Source organism: Amblyomma americanum, chromosome 1, assembly GCF_052857255.1.
Source record: "Amblyomma americanum isolate KBUSLIRL-KWMA chromosome 1, ASM5285725v1, whole genome shotgun sequence".
Taxonomy (NCBI): Eukaryota; Metazoa; Arthropoda; class Arachnida; order Ixodida; family Ixodidae; genus Amblyomma; species Amblyomma americanum.
The window spans coordinates 479,837,790-479,863,693 of record NC_135497.1 but is presented as its reverse complement, the minus strand read 5'-3'; the positions used below and the strand labels follow the sequence as shown (position 1 = coordinate 479,863,693).

At 45.1% G+C, this 25,904-nt stretch overlaps 1 protein-coding gene across 9 annotated transcripts; it reads right to left on the bottom strand.

The window, feature by feature from the left end:
• Window positions 1-7,745: 7,745 nt before the first annotated feature.
• LOC144116067 (uncharacterized) lies at window positions 7,746-24,134 on the bottom strand. Of its 9 annotated transcripts, none has more exons than XR_013311713.1 (8): window positions 23,773-24,134; window positions 22,643-22,766; window positions 19,414-19,481; window positions 16,502-16,661; window positions 13,674-13,830; window positions 13,422-13,528; window positions 12,227-12,390; window positions 7,869-7,922 (listed from the first exon to the last, which is right to left on the bottom strand). XR_013311713.1 is itself a non-coding variant. In XM_077650723.1 (6 exons), exons 4-6 carry the CDS (start codon window positions 16,626-16,628, stop codon window positions 13,468-13,470), a joined length of 345 nt encoding a protein of 114 aa, XP_077506849.1. In that variant the 5' UTR covers window positions 16,629-16,661; window positions 19,414-19,481; window positions 22,643-22,766; window positions 23,773-24,134; the 3' UTR covers window positions 12,403-13,467. The 9 variants fall into 9 exon arrangements, 1 of the variants encoding a protein (XP_077506849.1); XR_013311714.1 differs by having other exon boundaries at window positions 7,869-7,917; XR_013311718.1 differs by lacking the exon at window positions 13,422-13,528.
• Window positions 24,135-25,904: the final 1,770 nt, after the last annotated feature.

Genomic DNA, 25,904 nt, shown 5'->3' with positions numbered 1-25,904 from the left:
ATAGCCTCTTCTATAGAGAAGGCTATTACCCGTGAAAGGGGTAATGCTTTATGAATTCTCTGACGGTATGTGATAACCGTTCATGGTGCGTTATGGTGACTTCTGGAAGCTGGTGAACCATATCCCGATGGTGGTACCTGTAACCTGCAGTTTACACCGAAAACTTGTACAAACAGCTTCTAGTTACGGCATGTCACCTGGCTTTTTGTATACGGAAGTCGTCTCCTTATTCATGCTCGCATGGCATACAGGTACAGTGAACTAGAATATATAATACATGTATACGATCCTTTTTCCGTGTCTCAATAACCGCTATACAGGAATGAAAAATGCATGCTACTCTTTGATTGAACTAAATGGTCTGCTTTTTAAAATTCGTGACTACTTCCCATATTGAACAATGCTTTTTTGCATTCTCGTTTTGCAGGCATTGGAGGAGTACCAGTAGCCAGGGCAAGAACATTCCAGAGGAACTGCAGCCAGCTGTTCCGCCCCATTGCTTGATGCTCCTATCCAGTAAAACAATGCATTGAGGAATGTGTGTACCACACACCAAGAAATCTCCCCTAGATAGATAACTATTGGCAACCTCTTTATATTAGGCCGGTGGCGAGTGCCGCCTTGCCTAGTAAGGTAAATTGGTGAATTGTTTTATTTGTTTTGTACTGCCCCTGCCTTTTCAGACTGAATCCTGCTGTTTTTTTGCTATTCATGGCTATTTTTCATGTTATAAGCTGTGTTCTTTCTCGATTTCTGTGACATTCTAATGAATTTCTACATTCTGCTTTCACATCACTTCCTAAGTTTGCTTTCACTATCTCTTAATCCCAAGGCTACTGGAAGGGTACGGTATCTGGTTGAGTGGCTTTACTGTCTGCCAGAACATGTTTAATGTTTTCTGCACTGTTTGGTGCACAATTGTCTCCATGTTTGTACTTGCTTCAACATATTGCCTGACAACCTGATCTAGCCTTAAGTTAGTGGGTGCTGACTCTTGAATTACTATATAGCGCTTCCTTCCAGATTTTTTCTTACCAGCTCTGTATTAACGCCTTGAATCTTTTGTTCACATTTTTTTCATGCACTTTTACTCCGTTTCATACATAACAGGCAACGCTGTGGAGCCTGTGGAATTAGTGTCTTCCCCATACCATACTCTGCCACATATCATTTATTCCTCTCAAAACTTTATTGAGTATTTGGATGAAAATGAAGAATGGTATAGAACAAAGCGTTAGCATTGAAAATCAAGGTCAAAACTTAAAGGCGCTCAGCGTTCAGGTCTTCTGGCTACTATTTTCACTGAGTGAACGACTTTTCCGGCACATATTGAGTTGGAGCGATTCGGCCTGGAAGCCTCCTGTCATATTGCCTCATGCAGTTTTTGCTGGATAAGTCATAGGGCGAAATTGTGGCGAAAAGTAACACAAATTGCAGGAGGTGCCAGCCACGGCACTTATGGTTTGTCACAACGAGATATGCTTGTGTTCACTTTGGTGGTGTGGCAAACAACTTATTGGGCACGGATTTACCCTGCATGAACAGGCGCACTAGCTTTGGCAGCATTGCCGGCTATAAATGAAATGGAGTATAGGAGTCTCGTTTTCACAAACTTTTTTTTTATTTTCCACGGCCATGTTGTTCGAGTCAAAGAGCGAAGTTCTGTCGGATTAAACCCTCTAAAGCTTTTCTTTTCCTACAGGCAAAGAATGTACTTCCTGAAGGAACTAATTGCTCCCAAGAACCTTTGCACGTCATACTTGGGTGACGGGGGTGGAAAGTTAAGAACACACTGTATGAGATTTTCATCCGTCTTAATTCCTTTCCTCGTGGTTGCATCTAGAAGAAATTTGTCTTCTTGAGCACTAAAGATGCACATCTGTTTGTTCAGGGTGAAACCAGGTTCATGAATCACCTTAAGTGCTGCCCTCAAATTACTGTCATACTTGGCCTTTGTTGTGTACCAGATCAATACATCGTCTTTATACACAGTCACGCCAGGCAGGCTATCTAGTGCTTGACTGATTTCTCTTTGAAATATTTCTGATGCAGGACATAAGCCAAAGCATGTACAGTGTACTGAAGGTGCAGATTTTGGACGATTGTTCGTCTAATAGCATCTGATAAAACCCATGATTGGCATCAAGTTTTCTGAAATAAGTGGCACCAGCCGATTTTGCCTCAATATCCACTCTTCTGTAAGGCATACGTATCTCTTGCACGTGATGTTTTCGTTGGTATCCCATTTTGTGACACCATACTTCGAGTTGCAAGATGCTGACACTGTGATTGGCGGGGAAGAACCACCTCATTGCAGTGCACTTCTTGTACCCCATGGATCTGGCCAGTGCGGCCGAATGACGCAGCCTAATCTGCCAAATATCGATACAGTGATATGTCTTCGGAAGTCAAATTTTTTTTTTTTGGGGGGGGCAGCACAGGGCCGCAAAGTAGGCTGCCATTCCGGCAGTGGCACGGTAAACATCTGTAACGTTAGGGGTGCCCCATCATCCCCTGATGTCCCTACAGCTGCGTATGTGGCCAGGAAGCATTACCACCTTCATATCAGTCATGATAAGTAAGGCTGTGGGATAGTATTTAATATTTCTGGTAAGACATCAGCGATAATGTAGCAATGTTCAAATTTTATTTCACAGCTTCCCATCTCCTCCATGGTTGGTAATATCATCATAGTTTTCAGAAACGCATAAATATCTGACTGCAAGGATCCAAAATAAGAGTCATGAATGCATATTGCTACTCTGATGCTCTTAGAATTAGGTTCATACCCTGATGTTTTAATTAGAGGTTTTAACTTGCATAAGCCACATTTTTAAGTTTAACACTCATTAGTGCTGTCTGTGGCTTCCTTTATGCCAAAATTATACAGCTTGTATATGTGTCGCAAATAGTACACTGATTGCAGTTCATCGTGGTAATACAAACTCTCTGCAATATCAAGTTAGGTAGTCTTGTAGGCTTTAAGATCAAGATCTTTTGAAGATCTAGCTTCCTAATGGTTTCTCCAAGGCTTTCATAAATCTCCTTGCTTTTATGATACAATCACTTCTGGCTCTAGACAACTCTTAAGCTTGTACGTGTCATACCTAAAGCAGTATCCATGGAGAGTTGCTCTGCTGACGGCTTGATTATCTGCCTTATCAATGCTACAGGACGGATTAGGGTGGGCTTCTGCTCTACCATTGTTTAAAGCTGTTCTGGCATGCCATGTCCTCATGCGACGAGTCGTGGAGGCAAAAAGAGAGAGGGCACTGTGTCCCCAATGCCTGTAACAGTCGCTCCGTCTGTTGGCGCTAGGGTCGCTGCAATGAAGGTGTCCTTCCTTGTCAATTAAGGCAATTATAGGGAGGACGAAATCGCAAGAAAGTAAACCCTAGAGAACAGAGTGGCCAGTGCCCAGAGTGTAGAGAAAGTGCTCTCAAGTTTAGTTTTCACAATAGAACTTCCTTGCACCCCTGACTGCATATTATCAACTGTCACTTTGGATTTAATCATCTCTGAGATCACATCCACAAGGTTAGCTTTGCTTTGAGATGCATAATGCGACGTGTGCTGATAAAATGGGCAGCTGCCGCAACATGTGTGATCTGCATTTTAAGGTGCACTCTGCTGGCTCTTTGCACTTGCTTGATGCAGTGGACCTGTGCTTTACCTTAGCCAGGAGTCTGCATCTAAAGTTGCATCAGCGTTACCTAGATGCATCATACCATCAGTCTCCTATGTATGGGTGTCGTCTCTCATGCAATGGTTTCTTTGCAAGATGAAATGTATTCATGCATTTTAATGGCTGCTTCTGAGGCATTAGGGCCATGATGCCCCTCGATCACACTAAATATTCTCTCTTTGTAGCAGCGTTGATGAAGGTCTCGCTTGTGCAACGCAACGCTTTCGGCAACCGGCCTGGCCAGGAACGTAGACAGCCCGCTCCGCCAGCTCACCGGCTGCGGCTACAGGGTCATCCAATAAATGTGGATCGCGTTCCACATGTGGCGACGCCGGACGACAGCTTCGACGCATGCAACGCCGCCCCCACTGGCTCTGCGCTCCTGCCCCTCTTGTCCCTCCAATTGGCCTTGCCACTGCTCGCCCACTGTTCACACCCGGTTTTCGGCAGCTTCTCGCCACCATGTTCGCGCCTACCATCACATCTGGTGAGCTCCTTCAGCCGTATCAGTGCTCTTTCCTTCCTCGGCTGCCAGGCCTGCCCGCGTTTTATGCCAAGGACCTCGTTTTGTGGCTGGCGCTGCTGGACTTGCACTTTCATGTCCACCATGTTTCCAGCGAACCAGCTGCGCTATCAGCACGCAAGCCGCGAACTCCCACCCAGTCTCCTGGCAATGCTGCGGTTGCCGCCTCCTGCCCCAGACATGTACTCTGACTTCAAGAAGGGCCTGATAGCATATTTCGGCTTGGAGTTCCTGCCGACTCTCTGCGCTCCTGTTCCCAACTTAGAAGCTGCGGTGCAACTCGACCCACCACCCCTGGCCGCATTCCCTACCCGAGGTGTTTCGCCTTCCCCAACGCCTGTTCCTACGTCGGCGCTCTCCCCTCACTGGTTTCTCCACTATCGCAGGCACCGTATGTGCCCTAACCCGGGGTTCGGCAAGTTCCCCATGAGCACGCATCAGTCTATTGCGCACCTTCACACCACGCTAGCTCGTACTACACCCCGGTCTCTCCCAAGTTCGCTGCAACGGCCCCTACCTCCTACCCAGCCCTGCTTCCCAGCTGTGGCACCTGCTCTTGGGCTATCACCGGAAGCACCCTCTCTCGAACCCGGCCCGGACTCTCTTCTAGTCCCAAGTTCGCCTGCTACTTCAAGCCCAACCACACTGAGCACAACTGTAATTCCTGCCACGAGGCATGCATGCACGCCACCCCAGAGCCTTGTCCCACCTAACGGGCCACCCAACATGCTTGCCACGCATCCCTGCCCACCTGGCGCCTTCACCAGTGCCTGTGCCTTCGCGACAGACGAGACAGCCCAATCGTAACCTTCCCATTTCTACAATTACGGCCCGGACTTGCTTCTTGTGCCCCCAGCCACCCGTTGCACTGCCTTATTGAGCTCGTTTTTGCATAAAGCCGCTGCTCCTCGCCGACCACTTCTCTGCACGGCAGCCCGAGTCTCACGCAGCTGGTCTCCAGCTCAGTGCAGTGCGCCGTCGTTTCACCGTCGCCAGCGGCTGAGGCATCCTCTCCTTTTGCGGCAGTTTCCTCACGCCATATGCTCGCCTACACCCACTGGGCCAGTGCACAGCACATATCGCCCGTAAATAATGGCATGGGTACATTCTCGGCACTGGCATTTCCTGGCCAGCTTCAACCCCACTGCCGGTCCCACCAGTTCACATTAAGACCTCAGCACGCCTAGCTCGCTTCCCATTACTCGATGACTTTTCCCGCCTGTTCCTCCCGTCATCATTTTTTGGCCCCCCTACCCTCTGCTAAGCAGCCAGGCTCGACCGCCTGAGGTCGTTTCTTCCACCAGACAGCCTTCCTGACTTCTGACCCGACCTCCCCTGACATGAAACTTGCACATACGGTTTTTATTTTTTTATTTTATTATGCATCGCGCTAGGGGGGGGGGAGCATTTGTAGCAGTGATGAAGAATCAGCTCTCGCTCGTGCAACACAGAACACTTTCGGCAACCGGCCTGGCCAGCAACGTCGACAGCCCGCTCCGCCGGTTCACCGGCCGCGGCTACCAGGACATCCGGTAAATGTGGATTGGCTTCCACACCTTTACAAGTGGCTACTGTATTGAACTCTGCTTTTGTGTAATTGAGGCTTTCGCTTGTGCATGTTATACTTTTCTGTGTGTCATTTTGCAGGCAAATCAAGCGTATTCACAGGAGTGCTGGATGCTGGAGGAGCAACCTCTATTGACAACTGCCGACAAACTATGCAGATGATATCCTCTGGCTCATATTTTTTCAAACTCTGTATCTGTTGCTCTCAATTTCTGATAACTATGTGCCAAGTTAGGCACATCGGAATCCTTCCAGGTAATTTGTGACAAATACGGTGGGCCTTGACTTGGCAGCATTTATATAGGGGGTGAAGGCCTATTTGGAGCTTAGGTTTACGACCTTTTGTGGCATTTCAGTTGTGTTCATTGCTTTTGCATTTGCCTGTGTTGTGCTGTATGGATTGACAGTTTTTTTGTTGCCAATGTCATCTGCTACTTTTGCAATAAACAGGGGTTGCAAAAGTGTAGGGCTGAGACAAGCAAATTGTCACATTCCACTAAGTACCTAATCAGTTGCGTGTCCTAGGTGAATTTTGGCCTGGTGATCTTCTTGGGTGCTGGCAAAACAGACACTATGATTACTTTATTCTTATGTGTATGCATTTTTGTGACATCCTAATACCACATCCAATAAAGAAAGCAATTTACTGTGGTTTTCGATAAAACCAGGTGCATTCTTAATATGACAGGCAGGAAAAGCCTACTGAAGTATGTGTGATACCATTCTGGGTCCACTCTTGGAACTTGGTACAGGCAGTAAAACAAAATTTCAAGCATGGAAATCTTCCCTGTCACCTACAACCCTTTTCATACTATGATGAAATGTTCCGGCTACAGTAACAAAATTCCTGTCTGGTTCCCAGTGCACTTCTTTCTTAAAAGCACTGCTCCCATGCAGTTAACTGTTATTACGTGCGGTGGTTGAAGTTAGGTAATCTGCCTTTGCAATTAACACTTGGATGCCAATCTACCGCGTTTAAAGCACCGCAAGGATAGGGCACAGTAAGGAGGCACCGTGAGCGCTGACTATTTACTAGTTTTATTCCAAAAACCTTAGGAACATACATAGGCTTGGCACATATATGGGAACCACTCTTGATTGAGAAGGAAAAACATCATTTATTAGCTGACCGTCTGTCGCCCTGTTTCCCTAGGAAATCACATTTCTAGATCATGAAATTTATGATGCACGCCCTGCCTCTAAACTTAAGCTGCCTTATACATTGTTATAAATGTTTATTTGTTACTCTTTTTGCTCGTTTTGTGGTACCCTCTCACATCATCATCATGTTTCTCATGCACTCCTTGTCATTAGCTTTTAGCTGTCCTATACGCTTGTCATGAAGTTCTGTTGTTTCTTGTTTACTCCAGTAGCGCAAATGGGGCTCTGAACTGCGGGCCCTTGTGGGCCCGGCGCGGGCTGCCCATAGGGGCCCGACGTTGGATATGTGCGGGATTTGCAACTCGGCATCAGGGGGGACCCTCAGGGGTTGCCCAGATGGCTTACTGCATAGCCCCACAATGCTCCGCGCTGGATCCCCTTGGGCAGGCCTGTGCCGGGCCTCTGTGGGCTAGCCCGTGCCGGGCCACCGTGGGCTGGCCCGTGCCGGGACTTTGTGGGCTGGCCCGTGTCGGGCCTTTGTGGGCTGGCCCGTGTTGGGCCTTTGTGGGCTGGCCCGTGTCGGGCCTCCGTGGGCTGGCCCGTGTCGGGCCTACGTGGGCTAGCCCGTACTGGGCACCCGTGGGCAAGCCCGTACTGGGCCCCTGTGGTTTAGCCGTTCTGGTCCCAGTGGGCTTCTTAGGTGATAACTTGCGGGAAGTCAACAAAGGTAACCCATATAAAACCAATAGCTGTATGCCTTTGGGCCCACCGACCCAATTAGACTTATGGCCCACCTTGCCAACCCAGAGAGGCTTTCTTCACTTCATCAGTATTTTTTGTGTACATGTTACTACTGAAATTACAATGCAAGTAAGAATGCTTCTTATTTATTTATTTGTTTTTGCAAGACATTTTGGGCATTCTTGCATACAAAGCCCCAATTACTGGGGTGAAGGGTCCGCCCCCTTCATCCGAACTTTCCGACCACCATCCCACGAACGCAGCCACTCTGTTGTTGCCTTCCATGGTGGCTGTTGGGATTCTGCGCTGCATAGCAGGTGTAAAAGTGAACAAATAAACACACACATCAAACTGATATTCTGTATGGTGGATAAAAATCACTTTACAAACTATTATAGTCACATCTTTCAGGAAATGCTTCACAGCCGTATGCAAATCTACAATGTGCAATGCTTGAAATATCAGCAAATTTCGTTTGCTGTTAATACCCGTAACCATAATAAACATAAATATCCATAATAAGAATAACGGAAAGGTGCATGAGCCATTAAAGGAATATAAACACCTAAATTTATTGCGTGCTTTCTTCTGTCAAATGATGCGTTAGATAATAAAATACATGGATTACCAGGTAGTACTTGCCTACTACCCCGCTAAATAATTTATAATCAAATTTCATCTCTCATGCTGTTTTGGTTTCATCGACCGAACGCCGACTGTCGTCAAGTTGATGTTTTGGTCACATGATGCAACTAGAAAAACTAATACAATCACTGATATGTAGCTTTAATTGACTAAGACATTTAATCCAGCCTCTTCCAAGGCCTGGAATGACAAAAAATGACCTGTCGGCAATAATATAACCAATTTTTTATGCCTCATGTGAATTAAACACCAACTACATGTCACAGTCATCGTTTGACTGATGAAACCGAAACAGCGTCAAGAAGAAATTAAATTGCAGAAAAACTGCACATTGCTCTAGTTGGTGTTGATCCATACTGGTGGTTCAAAAGCGCAAACCCACACGGACCATGTAAGAGGCGAGACACACAAACCAGCGCTGAACTTACAACAGATTTTTTATTAGGAAGAAGCACGTCATATATACACACACGAAAAAACAGCGCACATGCGCAGTGTCAGCAAGACTCCTAGTGCTAGTACAAGGAAAAAACTCCTTTAAAAGGACGTGAATATCTGTAGAACCACTACCCACTTAGTAGCATATTGATTTCTCGAAGCGATAATGTAACAGATGGCATACTTACGCACCCATTACTTTTTCTGATAATATCAAACGCCTCAGCTACTTCTCTAGTGCGCTGGTCAGAATGAGCGAACAAGACATCAGTATCGTCAAAAAATGGCGTACATTTGCACGTGAAACAATGCTTAGCTAGGTTAGTTTCTTTCCTAAAGAATTAGCGTGCTCCATGAGCCGCACGTTAACGCAGCGGCCAATTCGACCTATGTAGGTAAGGCCGCAGGACTGAGGGATTTGATACGCTACGCCAGTCTTCTCTTCTACGCCATCTGTTTACATGATTTATGTTGCAAGCATTTCTTCTGCGCCCTTCATGCTTTCTTTGAACTGCCGCCCCAACTCTCTAGCTTGTTAGGTGCAGGGAACAGAACCTTTGCCCCATGCTTGCTTCCCACTTTTTTTAATCCGGTGCGATAGGGTGTGGACATATGGCATAACCCACTACCTTTCTTCTCCCTTCTTCCGAGCCCTTTTCCAGCCCCGAGGTACTTGCAGCCGATTTCAGCTCATGGAGGACTGTCTGCACTTGAAACGAGAACTGAGTCCCAGAAACCAGCTTACCTACATCTGTCTATTTGGGCTAAGAGACAGCATCATTTTGTGATAAGATTTCTTTACTGCCATGCCTAAGCATCCCGTAACGATGCCACTTTTTGCAAGCTTTCAATGAAAGGACCTGTAATTCAAAAGGGACTTTTCACTTCTAGGGGAATACTGCCAACAGACATGGTTGGGTTCGAAAGAGAATTTTAATTAACGAACTGCAAGACTCTTTCTTGAGGGACTTCATGTGTGAACCTCAGCTCCGACCAATTACGTGCAAAACTATGAACATTTGACACAAATTCTGGATTCACGGACCTAGCCAGCACCAGGTCATCATCCACATAACAGAAAATGCATATGCAATAACCGGCTAGATCAGTCTCAACTTTCATATCAACCCTGCTTAGATAAATGTTACTGAGAATAGGAGCTACCTTGGCACCTATGCACACACCCGATTTTTGCATATAAAGACGACCATCCCACTCAACAAACGTGTTACTCAGGTAGTAAGATAATAGTTAAAGAAAGAATCCAGTTGTGATTCCACAAACATTTTGGAGCACGCATTCTTCGCTCTCATCCGTAATAGAATGCTGAACATACGGGATTAGTTCAAAGTGTGGAAGAGAATAAAACAAATCAACCACATCTACGCTAAAACCATCACATAGTGCCCGCCTCTCATTTCGGAGGAAATCCGCTACTGCCTCAGAATTACAGTGGACGCCCAATAAACGAAACTCGGTTAAATGAAACTTACGGATAAACAAAATTAAGCAGGGTTACTTGGTTGGTTTCGTATATCTGCCGCAGTAAAATTCTTCGGATAATTGGAACACCACTAACGTGTTACCCTCGGCTAAACGGCACAAATTTAAAAATTTGGAATCCTCCCGAGCGTATTTGTGCTCGCATATGTCATCGGCAGTCTCGCAACCATGAACAAATTCTTCGCAGCCAACGCTATAGCCGGGACAAGCCAATCCAGTAAGTCGCTTGATAATTTTGGTTTTGTTGTCGTTCTGCGTTAGGCCTACGTGCGATCGGTGTTGTCGGTGCGTCGACGTAATGGAAAGCGTTAAGAAGCGGCCGCACAAAGCGCTCTCGCTTGAATAGAAGTTACAAATTCTGCAGGAGCTTGAGCAAAGTTCCCTTTCAAAAACAGAAGTCGCGAAGAAGTTCGACATCCCGAAGTCGACGCTTTCGCGGATCATGAAAAACAAAGACGTCATTCAAGGAGCTGTCAAGTCTGTGACCTTCGCTTCCAACCGGATGCGTATGAGGACGACACCGTATGAAGAACTTGAAAAGGTTCTTTTTCTGTGGTTTAAGCGTGCGCGAAGTGCCAGTTTTCCCAAAAGTGGACCAATTTTGGAGCAAAAGGCGCGGGAGATAGCCCTGCAAATAGGGGTTGAGAATTCCTGCGTCAGCGACGGATGGCTTAGCAGATTTAAAAAGCGCCATGGTCTAGTTTTCAAAACCATCTCAGGAGACAGTAATGCAGTGAATAGAGAAGTCTGCGCTGACTGGCAACGCGGACGGCTGCAGGAGATTTTAAACAGCTATGAGCCACGAGACGTATTCAACGTCGACGAGATGGGCCTCTTCTACAAGGAGCTTCCATCGAAGACTCTCGCCTACAGAGGCGAAGCCTGTACAGGTGGGAAGCGCAGCAAAGAGCGCATTACCGTGCTGGTGGGTGCTAATATGGCAGGCAATGAAAAGTTAAAGCTGCTGGTGGTAGGAAAATCGAGACACCCACGTTGCTTCAAGGGCATTTGAAATCTACCTGTGGCCTACACTGCAAATGGGAGAGCGTGGATGACAACAGCAATTTTCGAAAATTGGCTGCGGGAGGAGGACGCAAGGTTTACGAGACAGGGATTAAAAAAAGTGGGGAGCAAGCATAGGGTAAAGGTTCTGTACCCTGCACCTAACAAGCTAGAACGAGTGGGGGCGGCAGTTAAAAGAAAGCATGAAGGGCGCAGAACAAATGCTTGCAATATAAATCATGAAAATAGATATGTTCCGTGTAAGACTGGCGTAGTGTATCAAATCCCTGTTCTGTGTCCTTACCTACATAGGCCAGATTGGCCACTGCGTTAACGTGTGGCTCATGGAGCACGCTAATTTTTTAAGAAACTAACCTAGCTAAGCATTGTTTCACGTGCAAATGTACGCCATTTTTTTTACGATACTGATGTCTTGTTCGCTCATTCTGACCAGCGTACTAGAGAAGTAGCTGAGGCGTTTCGTATTATCAGAAAAAGTAATGGGTGCGTGAGTACGCCATCTGTTACATTATCGCTTCGAGAAGTCAATATGCTACATAGTGGGTAGCGGTTCGGCAGATACACACATGCTTTTAAAGCGGTTTTTACCTTTTACTAGCACTAGGAGTCTTGTTGACATCGCACATGTGCGCTGTTTTTCCGTGTGTATATTAATGACGTGCTTCTTCCTAATAAAAAAATCAGTTGTAAGATCAGTGCTGATTTGTGTGTCTCGTCTCTTGGTCCGTGTGTGTTGGCACTTTTGAACCACCACTATGCAATTAAATAATAAATTATTTAATGGTCGTACATGTATGGAATGTCTAACGCATGATTTGAAAGAAAAAAACGCACAAGCAAAAATTTGGTACCTATAGTCCTTTATATTTGGATGGCTACTCAGTAATTGATAACGGAAGTGCTGAAAACCACACCAGGCAGATTGAAAGTAGCTTTTTCCTGCAATTAGATGGTGTGTTCACAAAGTGTCTATAGCCTTCAGAAGATTCACATGTACTCACCAAAAATTGCGCTGTGCAGCCGTAGGTTCTTAAATGCATCTTTTTTGCCCGCCCTTTCATTGTGTACATAAGGGCCACAGGAGTCTTCGCTAGTCTTCATAATAAGTTTTGTAGCCTCATCAGCTGGCTCACTCCCAACTCCCAATGAGTGCTAGCTTTTTGATCTGAAATAGATTATACAGATTATACAAAGTGAACTATGCCATGAAAACCATACACTGAGCCATTCATAAAACTCCCTCTTCGAGGAACCATGTGCAAGTCAACAAAAATTCAGAAGGATGTAGAACAGGATAATACAGAGGACTCAGAGACCTATGATCACAGTGGTGTGACTCAGCTTAATGATAACAGAATTCTCTGTTGTCTTCTAAATGCCCATCTTTGCATCATCATATTAACTTCCTTTTATGCACGACTCAATGGCATACACTTCCCAAACAATAAGATAAGGGGGAAAAAGTGAAGCCATTACTTTAAGGCCACCTTGAACAATGGCAAAATTGTAGTCTGGAGCTAAATGAGTGATGTAAGAACATAACCGTCAGCTGCCACTATGAACAGCAAGGCTAATGCTTGTGCTAATTTCTTGTAGTAGGCTAGATATTATATACAGAAAATCCTCTTTCAAATACACTTGTACAAAATGAAGCTTTCAGGTCTACAAATCCAAATGCAACATGAGGCAATTTCGAAGTCCCAACTTAATCTGAAGTGAACTCACCATGTGTAGAGGGCTCAAATTAACCTACAGCTGAACAAAACACTATGCATCAAAATTATATTGAAAGGAATCAATACATTGCCAGTAGTTCATAGGCACTATTGAAAGAAATGCCATATACCCAGTCGAAAAAAAACACGAGCCCGTTTCTGGTGTTTACACCAAACTGGCTTTTTTAGACATGGGTTCTGGTGTGACCGTGTCTGGTGTTCCGACCAGACCAGGATTTTCAGACACGGGTCCTGATGTGGCGTAGTGTGGTGTGCTTTAGTGCGTTCTGGTCTGGTTTTCTGTGCTGTTACCCGGTTGTCTAATACCGGCTCTGGTGTGGTTTCGTTTGGTCTTTCCTGGTGTGGTCGATGTACCATTCGATTTGGTGTGGTTGGTATACCGTAGAATGTCTTGATTGAAATGCTGTGAGTTTGGACATACTATCGTGAGAAAAATTAAGAGATCCCAGCGAATGCATGCCAAATGGTGTAAAACAGCAAGCACTCCTGATGCCGAGTCAGGTACACTAACATCCATCAATCTCGCTGCGCCGGCCTTGATGGCACGAGCATTTCATCAGATGGCACCTGCACACAGTTAGGCATAGTATGGCACACACTCGCAGCTTCATAATTTTCCACATGATTGTACACTGGAGCATGCACATAACCACATCATTTCTGTTCTTGCCGAAGAGCAAGCACGTATCGTAAAGAAAGAAAAAATGCTCACATTTGCACAAAAGCGTCCTTAGCTTCATTGGTAGACAAAATTGGCAGTATAGTCAAGATGGAGGCCCCTAGCATCATAGCGTGCATCTTTTCTGGCAAAGTCGAATAGGTTGAATTTCCCTGATAGCAGCTTGACTCCAGCTGTGTAGCCACAATGCCTGAAGAACAACAGAACAAAATCACGAATTTGTGTGAAATACACTACAATAATCACGGTGCAAAGACAACCAGCAAATACTGCTATTAAATTTAGCTCAGTAATGCAAACATACAGTACACATTCAATACGACTCGAAATGCCTCTACAGTAAATCAACTGACTTCTGCTTTATAGTAAATCAATGCTACTCACATAAAGAAGCCCACTTGCATTAATTTGCTTGAAATCAGTATCTGCATGAGCAAGTATTTCACACTTTCATTCACACAGTACAACGATGAACATGGACAAGGGGGAAGACACCGAAAAACACTTTGAGGTCCCTCCTCCCTTGCCCCTGTTCATATACATGCTGTGTGAATGAAAATGTGAATTATTGCGTTGTGTTTTTCTTTTGTATTCATAGCTAACTGCATATATTTACAATACAGTTGGGTACGCCTGCATCATAATCTGAATACCTGTCATATTTTGGCATTGCAGCTGATATTGAGCATGACAGTCCTTCCAACACAGTCAGGCTTTCTGAGACAATCAACAGCACTCTAGCATCTCCGGTAATTTGATTCATTACCAGGCTCAGCGATACTAATACTTGGTAGCCTAAAGAAATTAATTGATATGGAAATTCTACTGCTGCAGAAAACAAAAATAAGAGAAATTAAGGAATTACAGCAATGATTACAAGATGCCCATAAAGATGGGCACAAAAAGGAGACAAGATGTAGTTCGACTAAAAAAAAATATCTGATGCGAGTATAATTCAAGGTGACGAAATCCATGTATTTAGACTTTATGCGCACAGGGTGCAGAACTGTAAAGCACTGCATGGCTGGCTGCATCTATTTAGAAGACCATTCCTCTTCATTTCTTCCAAAAAAGTGGCAGCAAATCATAAAAAGCCGACTGCTGAAATTTATTTTCAGCTGAATGCCGCATACAAAATGACAAGGGTGGAATGTTAATGATTCGAAAGGAAATCTTAAACAAGATGCGATGAACTCTGGCACTGGTAAAACCCCAACAGAAGCGCAAAAAAAAGCTGCCAGATTATTTTTCCTGCTGAATGTATTAAAACCAAAGCTGCCTGAGCGCACATGAGTTTTGTTTAGGTATAGCTTGCTATATACATCCTGAGCCTCTGGTGCAGTTGACTGCAGAGTACCTGCAGACACTTGCACACATACAAAACCCACACTAGATTCTGCGTACTGTGCATTGCCCACTATAGTGCCTAGCACGCCCTGTCTTCCAGTGAGATGCAATTCTTTTCGTGCATCCAAGCGTTAGGGTTCCAGTTATAAAAAATATCCGAGTTGATTATGAGTTAAGTGAATAAGCTTAACAAGTTGACTGGTTCTAAGCAGGCAGATCACTTGCAAGATCCGCTTCTCACAGCAAGGCAGAAAACAATAATGGCTTCAGGACACTGTAGTGCAGGGCTCAAAATTAGTTTAAACCAAGTGGGGTTCGTTAAGCTTCGCTGACATTGTATGGCAGACCGGCGCCTTTTCCAAAGTAGCAATGTTTACTCCACACATATACGTAACTCACTAGTCGCATGATTCCTCCCAACATGTATGCAACAAAATATTGCAACCGCTTCGAGCCATCTCTACAGGCCCCGCTGGGCCGTCCCTGCTAAGTGTGAAAAAAAGTGGCTAAGATATGCTTTGTCATATTCAATGCTACAAACTATTTTTACAAAGCATGCAGCAAAGCTAGCGAAAGAGTGCTCAAGCACACGTATGCTTCAGTAAAAAGTAGCCAAAATCTTTTTACATGTAAGCTGAAGTAGCTGAAGTTAGAACGTGACTTGTAAAACTGTATTCATAACAGCTAGACAAGAGAGCAGAGAAGGTAAGGGCAAACAGGGGTTCATTATGGGCTACATGATGGACTCTAACAGTCACTTCCATCATGCATCTGAAAGTTAAACAATAGGCCAGCTAGCATTCAATTCAAGCTTATTTTCATGCAAAATGCTTTCAGTGATGGCTACAAGTTATAACATACAAATTTTCGTTAAGTAGAGGCAACCAGAGGATTCATGGACGATGGCAAATGTGGCGGCACCCACGAATGCCTATACTGAATCAGCATCACTTAGGCCTCAGTAGCTAAAATCCTCAGGGCAAATGACTGCTAAGTACCGTCCATCTTCTGTTTCCATGGCACGAGAAGTACATATTCACTAAAAGTTGTTCATTATGAGCAATTTCACTGGTTATGCACTGCCGCAGTGAACATAGAGCCTAGGCTGTTAAGTTGCTTTTATCCTCACACGAGCTAACTGAACCCATAAATTAACCTCCTGTAAATAAACTTTCACATGAAGACATCTACAATTATTTGATCACGTCTTGTATGTCTGGCATTATCCTTTGTTTGGCGCTTTCATATTATAAACCACTAACAAACCTTAGTCGTAATTCTCACATACACTGATGGAGTGAGTATATGCCCCTGATATAAATCCAGCTACAGCTAGCAATTACCTCTCAGTGCATCCATTTTTCACATTCCAGAGCACAAAAATACACGAACGAAGAGGATACACACCACGGACACCGGACATATTTTTTGTGTGCTGGAATGTCTCATAATTCTTCCCAGAACCGACTATCCCAGCCCTCTACGCTTAGCCTTGTGGAGAACCTTTTCCTTGCCTTCCGTTGTCACCTCCTGAGCACTTGCCACTGGAACTGCATAGTACAACTGCTTCTGTTGACCAGATGGGAATGGCAGTTCTCTTGTGAAATACTGCATCCATTGGGATTCCCTACACGGTGTCATACATTGCCTTCTCTACCTTGAATTCAGATACACCTAAAGGAAAAAGAACACGTATATAAAAATTCTTAGCCATATTTGCAGCCAGGAATATGATAATAATTGTATTTGTATGCTTCACAGCAACAACAGCAGTATGCTTTAACGCCTGTTGAAACAAGAAAGTAGAAACCATTTCGTTTATTACCAACACAAGACTTGCACCTTGATGTTGATGGTGTCATGCAATAGTGGTGAGTTCTGATAGGAGTGTGAAGTACAAAAGGCAACTGCTTGCTTCGAATTTTAGAACATGCAACTTTAACTGCACAATTATTGAAAACAAATTGACTTCATCCTTGAAAATCGCAGATTAGTATGTGTGGTAGCAAATACTGAAAATAAATATAGTAGGAGCACTGCCAGAGTTTAAATCAACACGCAGTGACTGGTTTGGTTTATATGGGTTTAACGCCCCAAAGCGACTCAGGCTGAGAGACACCGTAATGAAGGGCTCCAGAAGTATCGACCACCTGGGGTTCTTTAGAGTGCTCTGACACCTCACAGTACACGGGCCTCAAGAATCTCGCCTTCATCGAAATTTGACCGCCGCGGCCGGGATTGAATTCGCGTCTTTCGGGCCAGCAGCCGAGTGCCATAACCACTCAGCCACCGCGGCGGCTTCGCAGTGACTGCTAAGAGCAATTTTCTAATTGCAGTTCTTGCCCATGCCCTTGTCAAGCAAGGCACTAATGCCGGTTGACCTGCAGTAAATCTAATGTATCCTCAACATGCTGCCTAGTTAGCAAAGCTCTTGTAGTCAAAATTGAACGAAACATTACTTATTTTTTCAGCTAGAAGCGCATAAACTATTGAGTCCAAGGCAAACAACTTAGTGCCTTAGAATAGTGTTCAACGAGGGGCCCACACGCAGACACTTGACTTGCCACTGTTTCCTTATACAAAATAATAAAGGAGTGCATGGCCTGTGGTGTTTATGCTAAGAAATACAAAATATAAATAGAAACAAAACTGAAGTGCAAAGAAAAATTAGAGACAAGTTCTGTCATTACACCTTCTGTGACACTAGAGAGTACATATTCATAAAGGAGTAGTAAAATGGTCATTTTGAAATTTCGCACTATCATCAAATTGTCATGAGCAGTCAGTATGCCTTTTCTTCACACAAAAGGTTTCCAGCGGCTCCAGTGCACTTCAATTTCTTTTTAGTACAGTGCCTTTAAAAGACAGAAATTGGTCAAGGGCCACAAAATGGTAATAACTGTTTATCACCATTTTCATATCTATGCTTCATTACTTTTTAACACAACCTCCAATATGACCCACATGATTTGCTGCAGGAGCAGGATTCCAGTGTGCACCACTCACATTCAATGAAGGACCTGGCTGCCTGTTCCAAGTGTTATACTAATTTTCACAATGAAAGTGCCGTTGAGCGAGTTTGACAGCAAGCAAAAACATGATTTGAACCCAATAGCATAAGGAAATTTTAAAGTGGTCCGTAACATTATGCTTGTAACAAGACAACTTCAGGTGTCAATACTCATCAAAGTTGCCATCAGATCTCAGCTTTGGTGTGCTCATAAAGGGAAGGTGGGGTGCTTAGTAATAATGACCAATTGTCACGGCTGGTACATTGTGCTACCTACTCAATGATGAAGGATGTGACAAACTATCCTCCAAAATCTGACATCTGGCATAAAGGCTGAAAAGCAAAAGAAAATGAAGGATACTAAGACCTGAAATTATTTCCTACTTGAACAGTTATGCACATCATAAAGAAAGCTGACAAACGGCACGAAGTTATACTGGTATTTTGGACTCAGATGCTCGCTCATTTGAGCCTCAGTATCCTAACTAAAGCAATAAAAAAGACATGACTGTTGAAGGCATCATAAGCTCCTGTAAAGCTCATCAGCAGTGAGAAAAACAAATTCTAACCTTCATAATAATATAAAAGCCAACCAATGAGGCCACTGTGTCAGTCACCAACTAAGAGACAATGTACAAGCTATACACTGTAAATGCACAAACTCTACATGAGAGCAAAGCATGCCCTGCACTTGTGAAACAAATTTGTGTCAATGTAAGATCCTTGTCAACAGTAGGCATCACCATTATTGGCATGTGCTAACAAGGAAGAGGGCACCTTAATGATGTTGTACAATTTAGAATTCAGCCTTTCAGTAAACTATATTTTGTCTAGTACCATGAGCACCGTCAGAGGAGAAGGCAAAAATGAAAGGAAAGCTGCCAGCTGTCATGAGGCCTGCTACAAAAAAAAACACTGAACAGAAGTGGTGCACAAACAAAAAAGAAGGGATGCACTATGCGATTACAGAACACCAAATAACACAGCAAAACAGGGCCCAAGCAATGAATGAAAAGAGAACAACAAAAAGAAGGTAAGCAGTACTGAACACTGCTACCTCTGCAAATTGAGAACAGTGAAATAGACAACACCTAAAAAATAAGTTTCAAGGACTATAAAAACGTAACTTTGGTCACATGTTTTTTTACACGCTGCATAAGACATTAGAATACATGAATCCTCAAATTGTATTTGCCTATCATTAAATAATTTATAATTCCATTTCCTTCTCTGATGTTGTTTAGACTTGATCAGCCAAATGATGGCTGTCATGCCGAGTTGGCCTTTAGGTCTGCTGAGGCATGGAAAAGGCTACAATATAAATGTTGATATGCAGTTTTATTTCACTACAACACCTAAAACAGCCTGTTTCAAAAGCTGGAATGACAATAAATTCCATGGTAGCAGTTATATTACCAGTTTTCTTGCTTTTGCCATGACCTGAAAACCAACTACACGTCGCAACCATCGTTCGGTTGATAATACTGAAACAACAAGGAGAAAGACAATTATAAATTATTTACCAGTCATAGAGCAAATATCACGGGGTGGTCCATGTACAGGTGCGGACAGAAGTAAACAGAGCGTGCCGCACAACAACTGCGTGTCAGCGCCGCCTAGCCAAACCAGACGAGAGCTGGAAATCGCCACGCGCATGTGCAGGCCCGCTTCCGGCGCGACCCTCTCGATGCTCTGCTTGCCTCGCATTCGTCCGGCGTCTGTGTCGTGCTGATGATGATCATGATTGGATGGTCGTGCTCTGTGTAGCTAGCGAACATTTCGGAAAACAAAGACCGCTGTCTTGATAAGGCAAATTGCGCGGGGAAGGCTCTACCATTAAGCCGCTTCGTTTGAGACAGCTGGAGGCGTGTTTACGCCGCAAACAACGCGCATGTTTCGAACTTCTGCTGCCGCTGGGACTCTGCTCCGTCTCACTCGCAAGCAAACGCGCTCAAAACACTCGGCATACTGCCGCAGTTTTGTGTTAATTTTCTACAGTTATCACTGATGATTCGCCTTGTTCCTACCAGGCGCTGACGCAGCACTAGTGCATGCACCCTGCCTGTCTCCCCTGAGACAAACTGCCCCTATACTGGATCCAGCTGTTATCACCACTGAGACAGTGCGCTGCGTATCGCGCTGTCATGTGCAGAGCAGAGCTCATGGTAATCACTTTGCATGCACCTTTGGATCTTAGGATGACTACAAGCACCCGCTGTCTCACCCACATGAATGCCGCGGCAGCAGTGCGTCACTGTTGCGTGCCCCGCGGGCGAAATTCGGCATATAAGTATCCGTAATCGCCCACTAATCAAAGTATGAGCAACGACCGAACCCAGCAAGTGATCCAAAATCTTCTGTGTGAGCTGTATTACTTCACAGCTACCGGTTACATTAGACATTGGTCTGTTTGAGAATATAGGTGTGGAAACCCAACAGCTGCATCCAGCACATTTGGAAGCAGTCACTATCCTTGAGACGCTGGATCGCGCTGCAAAAAGCGCCAAGAGCGGCGGTTTCATCTCCTTTTAAGCTGACCTCCTAGGCGAGGTTCCAATGCAGGAGCACTGTGGTGTAGTACAGACACACAGGGCACATGTTTTGCCGCTCCGTCGGTTCCTCGTAGGAGCAAGCCGAAAATGAACGGTAACTGTATAAATGATCCCGAAACTGCGGTGGTGGATCGAGTGCTTTTGAGTTTATTTGGTCTATAGCGAGATGGAAATGAATCCCAGAAGCAACTAAAGTTCGAAGGACGCGCGCTATTTGCAATGGAAACGCGCCACAGCTGTCACAGATGAAACGACATAATGATAGCGTCGCCCCCGCGGGATTTTTGGCATCAAGGCAGCGGTCTGTGCGCTCCGAAATGGCCGCTCGCTATTAAGAGCGCAACCATCCGATCATAACCATCATCAGCGTGACCCTGACTACGGCCGAATGCGAGGCGAGCGGAGCAATGAGAGGGTTGCGCTGGTAGGGGGCCTGCATATGCGTGTCGCGATTTTGAGCTTACGCGTGGTTTTGCTAGGCGGCGCTGAAAAGCAGTTCTTTCTTGTGCGGCGCGCTTCGTTTACTTCTGTCCGCACCTGCACATTAATGTCTAAGGCATCTGAAAAAAGACGCAAGCAAACATCTGGTGTCCATAGTATATGCAGTTTCTTTCAAGCTTTGTTGAACTATGATATCAGGTAGCATGCCGAAAGGCTGAGTCAAACAGGTCACTACAAGCTCCTAATTTCCTGTAAGTGTAACAGAGCAAGTATATTCACTGAACTTGCACTGTGTCATCACCAAGCAAGTGAAATGGCAAAAAAAATCAGAACTGACCAAGATAATCACAGAGGTAACAATTTATGGTGAACATTCACCTTTTTCCATTTAGCACTTTTAGCTTTTTTGTGCACAGGCTATAATTCAACAGACCTTGAAGTAGTTTGCAGTAGACGGTGCTTATTTTCCACTCAGGTCTAGAGGCAGTAAAAATATTGCAACTACAGTGAAAAGTTCATTTAACAGTACCTCTTGCTGGACTAGTTGGTGTAACATTGTGTAACAAAATTAAAAACAGCGCTAATTTTTACATAAACAACACAGAAAGAACAGACAGGACGGGCGCTGTCCTGTCTGTTCTTTCTGTGTGGTCTGTGTAAAAATTAGCGCTGTTTTTACTTTCGTTATACAGTGAGAGGCCACAGAAGGGAAGCTGTCAAGCTTAAAGTCCAATTAATGTTTCTCATCTTTGAGGTGCATTCATAGCTGCACTATATAACACCATTCATATTCTTTTCATCAAGTGAAATAAGACGTATTTGCTGGACCAGTCTCTGAGGAGTGCCATGTGACACCGGCATTACTGCAGAAGCTTGACATGGTTATCCTTCTACTATGATTTTCTATAAGGAGTGCCATGGGAGATGGATACTAGAGGAAAAAAGAATAAAAGCATTGTTCTCATGCTGTAATATCACCTTAGAATGCTGCCCTGTAGCCCATTACTTCATATTGGCATTTTTTAAAGCCTGGCTGCATTGAAGGGGGTCTCTAGTGACTCGAGAACGGGTGGGGAGGGAACTAGAGAGGGAGAGAGAAAGCGGCTGAGCTGAGGCTATGCCATTGTGCTCGTTGTTGCTGTGTAGCCTTGGAGCTGAGCGGCCAGCTCTGAACTCAATCGTGGTATGAGGGTGCGGGTTTCCCTTTTACTTCCACCCTGTATGTTGTGCTGTCAACGTTGCATTTTTTGCGTCTTGGCTATAAGAAAACGTGTTAATGATTCTTGCAAGAAATCACCACGAAATTTTAGAAATGACCACTAACAATCACCACTAACAAGAAAAAGAAAATTGGTTGCTTGCTTCGGATTCATACGCTCCTTACATTCTAGTACAGGGAGTCTCAGATTCCTCGCTAGTTTTGTAAGGGTTCCGAGGCCAGCCGAGACCCCCCTGTATATAAGCACTGCTTCTTTCTGAGCATTAAACTGGCACTATCTGATGATGACCTATTGAGAAGTGACACACACGTTATTTTGAATAGGGGAATGCCAATACATGCCATCAACGTTCTGGTCCAAAGTAGACATTGCAACACACTGATCTCAATGCAGAGGTGAAAAAAAACAGATCTGAGAAAACTCGACACATACTTGTGCTCTGCAATGTATGCTGAACAGGCACAGACAAGAACAGCCCCAAATCTGGACAGTGGAGACATCTTCTCCGATGAAGCTCTTTTCAGACCTCTTCACTACTGAAGAGAAGGCACTTCACCTGCATTACATAATTTCCAGCTGTGTATTTTGCACCCACAATGCCTGGCACTTCCTGATAATTATTTGTATTGCTGGCATTTCACACAACCACAAGAAAATGTTTAAACAGCCAAACTTCAAATACATAACGCCACTTGCTCACACTAGTTTATATGATCAGCTCTGTACTACTTAGGTTATTCGAAACAACTTAATTTGAAAGGGTTACAAAGCGCTCTTTTTATATGGCTACTTCTTCGTAATCATTTAGCAATGACTTTTATTCACGGCCGCCAGCAACTAAAAGAACTTTACAGCTGCAGGCAACGGTACCAATGTTACAAAAGTGATCGAGCAGGCGGTATCGCAGTGACGCGTCGCTTCAGTTCACTCAGTCGCTTGCATGCCTTGACGCGTCACACCCCTCCCACTCTGAGGTTGACAGCTGGTGTAATCGGCTCGTAGAGGTGTGTTCTAACCTTAAGACGCCACATCAGATTACTATAAAGAGGCACATACGCGTAGCGAATAACAGAACGCTAAACAGACCGAGCGGCGCACGCTATCGGCAGTTCGCAACGGGCCGATACTGGCGTCAAAAACACGCGTGCAGGCAGTGCACGATCACGCCCCACGTCGAATAATGAACAGGAAGTCGGGCAACCACCTTAACGAAAGCCCAAAACAGTGACGCGCCTCGCTGGGCGGTATACAATTGCCACATTTACATTTAGGACTCCTACGCGCGCCTGCCATTCAGCAAACGCATCTATGCATACACCTCGGCGCTCGCGTCGCAACGCATACACTGTGAACACTGACGGACCAGCAGTTTGATGATTCGATGTGGAATGCACTTTGCTGCCGCGGAAACAACCAGTGACTCACGCGCAATGCCGAAGGGAAACGAGCAGGACAGAGCTGACAGAGCCTCGTCCCTTCCGCTCCTTCTCGCCTTTGCGCTCGCTCGTTTATTTTCGCGGTCGAAAATTGCACGCACTCTTGCGCTACACTATGGGTCTCACCTGGAAACGAAGACTCTACGCATTCCAGTAACCGCTTTCTTCTCTTGCTTTGCGGCTGCTATGGTTGAAGTCGAACGTGTTGTGGAAACGAAGACTCGACGCATTCCAGTAACCGCTTTCTTCTCTTGCTTCGCGGTTGCTACGGTTGAAGCCGAACGTGTTGTCAATATGAAACGGCTCCATGCTTCTCGGCGTGGTCACTTTTCACAAAGTACGCGAACGGCTGCATTGCTGACACGCGGCGCAAGCTACTATAAGCAAAAAATCCAAACGGAAGTTTGAAGGAACAATTTTGAAGTCAGACACAAACAGCACACGAACAGCAGCAGCACGGAGCACGGCACGGCGCGGCGTAAGGCCTAAGGCCTAGCCGGATATCACTCCGGAATGCACCGAGGGAGAGGATGGGAGGAGGGTGTGCTGCGTCCTGCCACGTGACCTGGCAGCAGCGCGCTGGATTTGAACGGCGTTGGGAAGCACGCTAGGCGCTGGCGCGTGGCTATTTGCGTGGCTATTAGCGTCATGGTAAATATATACTGCAAACTGTTACAAAATTGCAGCTAGACTAAGGCGCTCCGCGCCTCCATGCATCATTGCCGTGCAGTTTTCATGTCAAAAGCAGGCGACAATGTTTCAGCTCCTTGCAGAACAACTTTACAAATTGTTTTCTTAGCTTTTCTCTTTTCTTTCTGGTCTTTTGCCGACCGGATTAACGAGCTTTCACTGCATATTTTTTAGCACAACACTAAGTTTCTCGTAAACCACATTTCGCCTTATGCTACAAAGATATGATCTGCAGAACAAGTCTGCTTTACTCAACTTCAAAAAAAAAAGGTCAATCTCAAAGGTGCTATTGTAGATTTCAACAAAATGTGTATTACTGCAAAATCTCATTAAATCGACCACCAAGGGACCATAAAAAGTTCAAATTATCAAATGACCTCCAACAAAACTGACAAGAACCATTTGTACCAGAGTATAGGTCGGAAGAGGGCACCGCCTAACTTATTGCTGGCAGCCGGAATTCCTCTACCTATATGCTTTGCCATTTTGAAGCGCATATAACTTAAATTACATGCTTAATTGCATATTCTATTCAGAATATATTTAGCTTGAACGCGGGAATGCAAGCTATTTGCCCACATTTGTCTGGCTTCATCAACGTGCTGAGTTGCAGCCCATATACTGAGCATATATATATATGCCTGCACTTCACCCATGCGCCCATGCTCCATCGCTGCGGTACCCATGCAGCCCTTTTACATGTAATGTAGGATATGCAGCCAGGCTAATGTAAGTGGAACTACATGTCCATAGGTGTCGCCGCGCAACGATCGGTAACTTTACGCGTGATGTTTCTGCACCGCAAACACCAGAATAATCGATGCAGGTCTTACGAAGGCTACAGGCTGAAATATACTCCTGCTTCCACACACAGTGTCGTCAGAGTGATGCACGGCAAGCCCCCATCGCGGTTGCCCGCAATTCACCGTCGTATATATAGCCCAGGTTCACGCACACACATTTTTCCACTGCCTAGTCCACACATAGCCCTTTTCTACCAGATATGTAGGGAATGTGTGGGAATGGCTGATATAGGCCCATGCGCCGTCCACGTATTTTCTACGCAGTGCCTTTTTAGGCTGTAGGCGGGAATATTGTATGTTTGCCCACACGCAGCTAGCCTCCTTGGATCCTTGAGGGTGCTGCAGGGGCCGCCTCTATTGGGTTTGCCAGCACTTCACCATCATGTAACCCCATAATTTATGCACACGAACTGCATGCAGCCCATGCTTAGCCCTTTCATACCCTGGTTAGGATAAAGGCGGGGAAGATGCGGAAATGACAAACGTGCCCACGCCTAGCCCATGCGGGACCAACGTAGGCGTTGCTAAGACAGCCCAAACTGCATGCCTACAACGCTTCGCCGCTGTGCAGCCCAACGTTTAGCCCCTGTATTTTCCACACAGGACCCATGTAGGGCGAAGGCGGGAATACTATCTCTCTGCCCACACAAAACCACCGTGGCTCCCTCAAGGCGCTGCACGGGCAGCCCCAAGAGGGGCTGCCCACACTGAACCATGATAGAGCCCGCACTGTTGCCCGCATGTATCTGTGGTGGCATGCATACA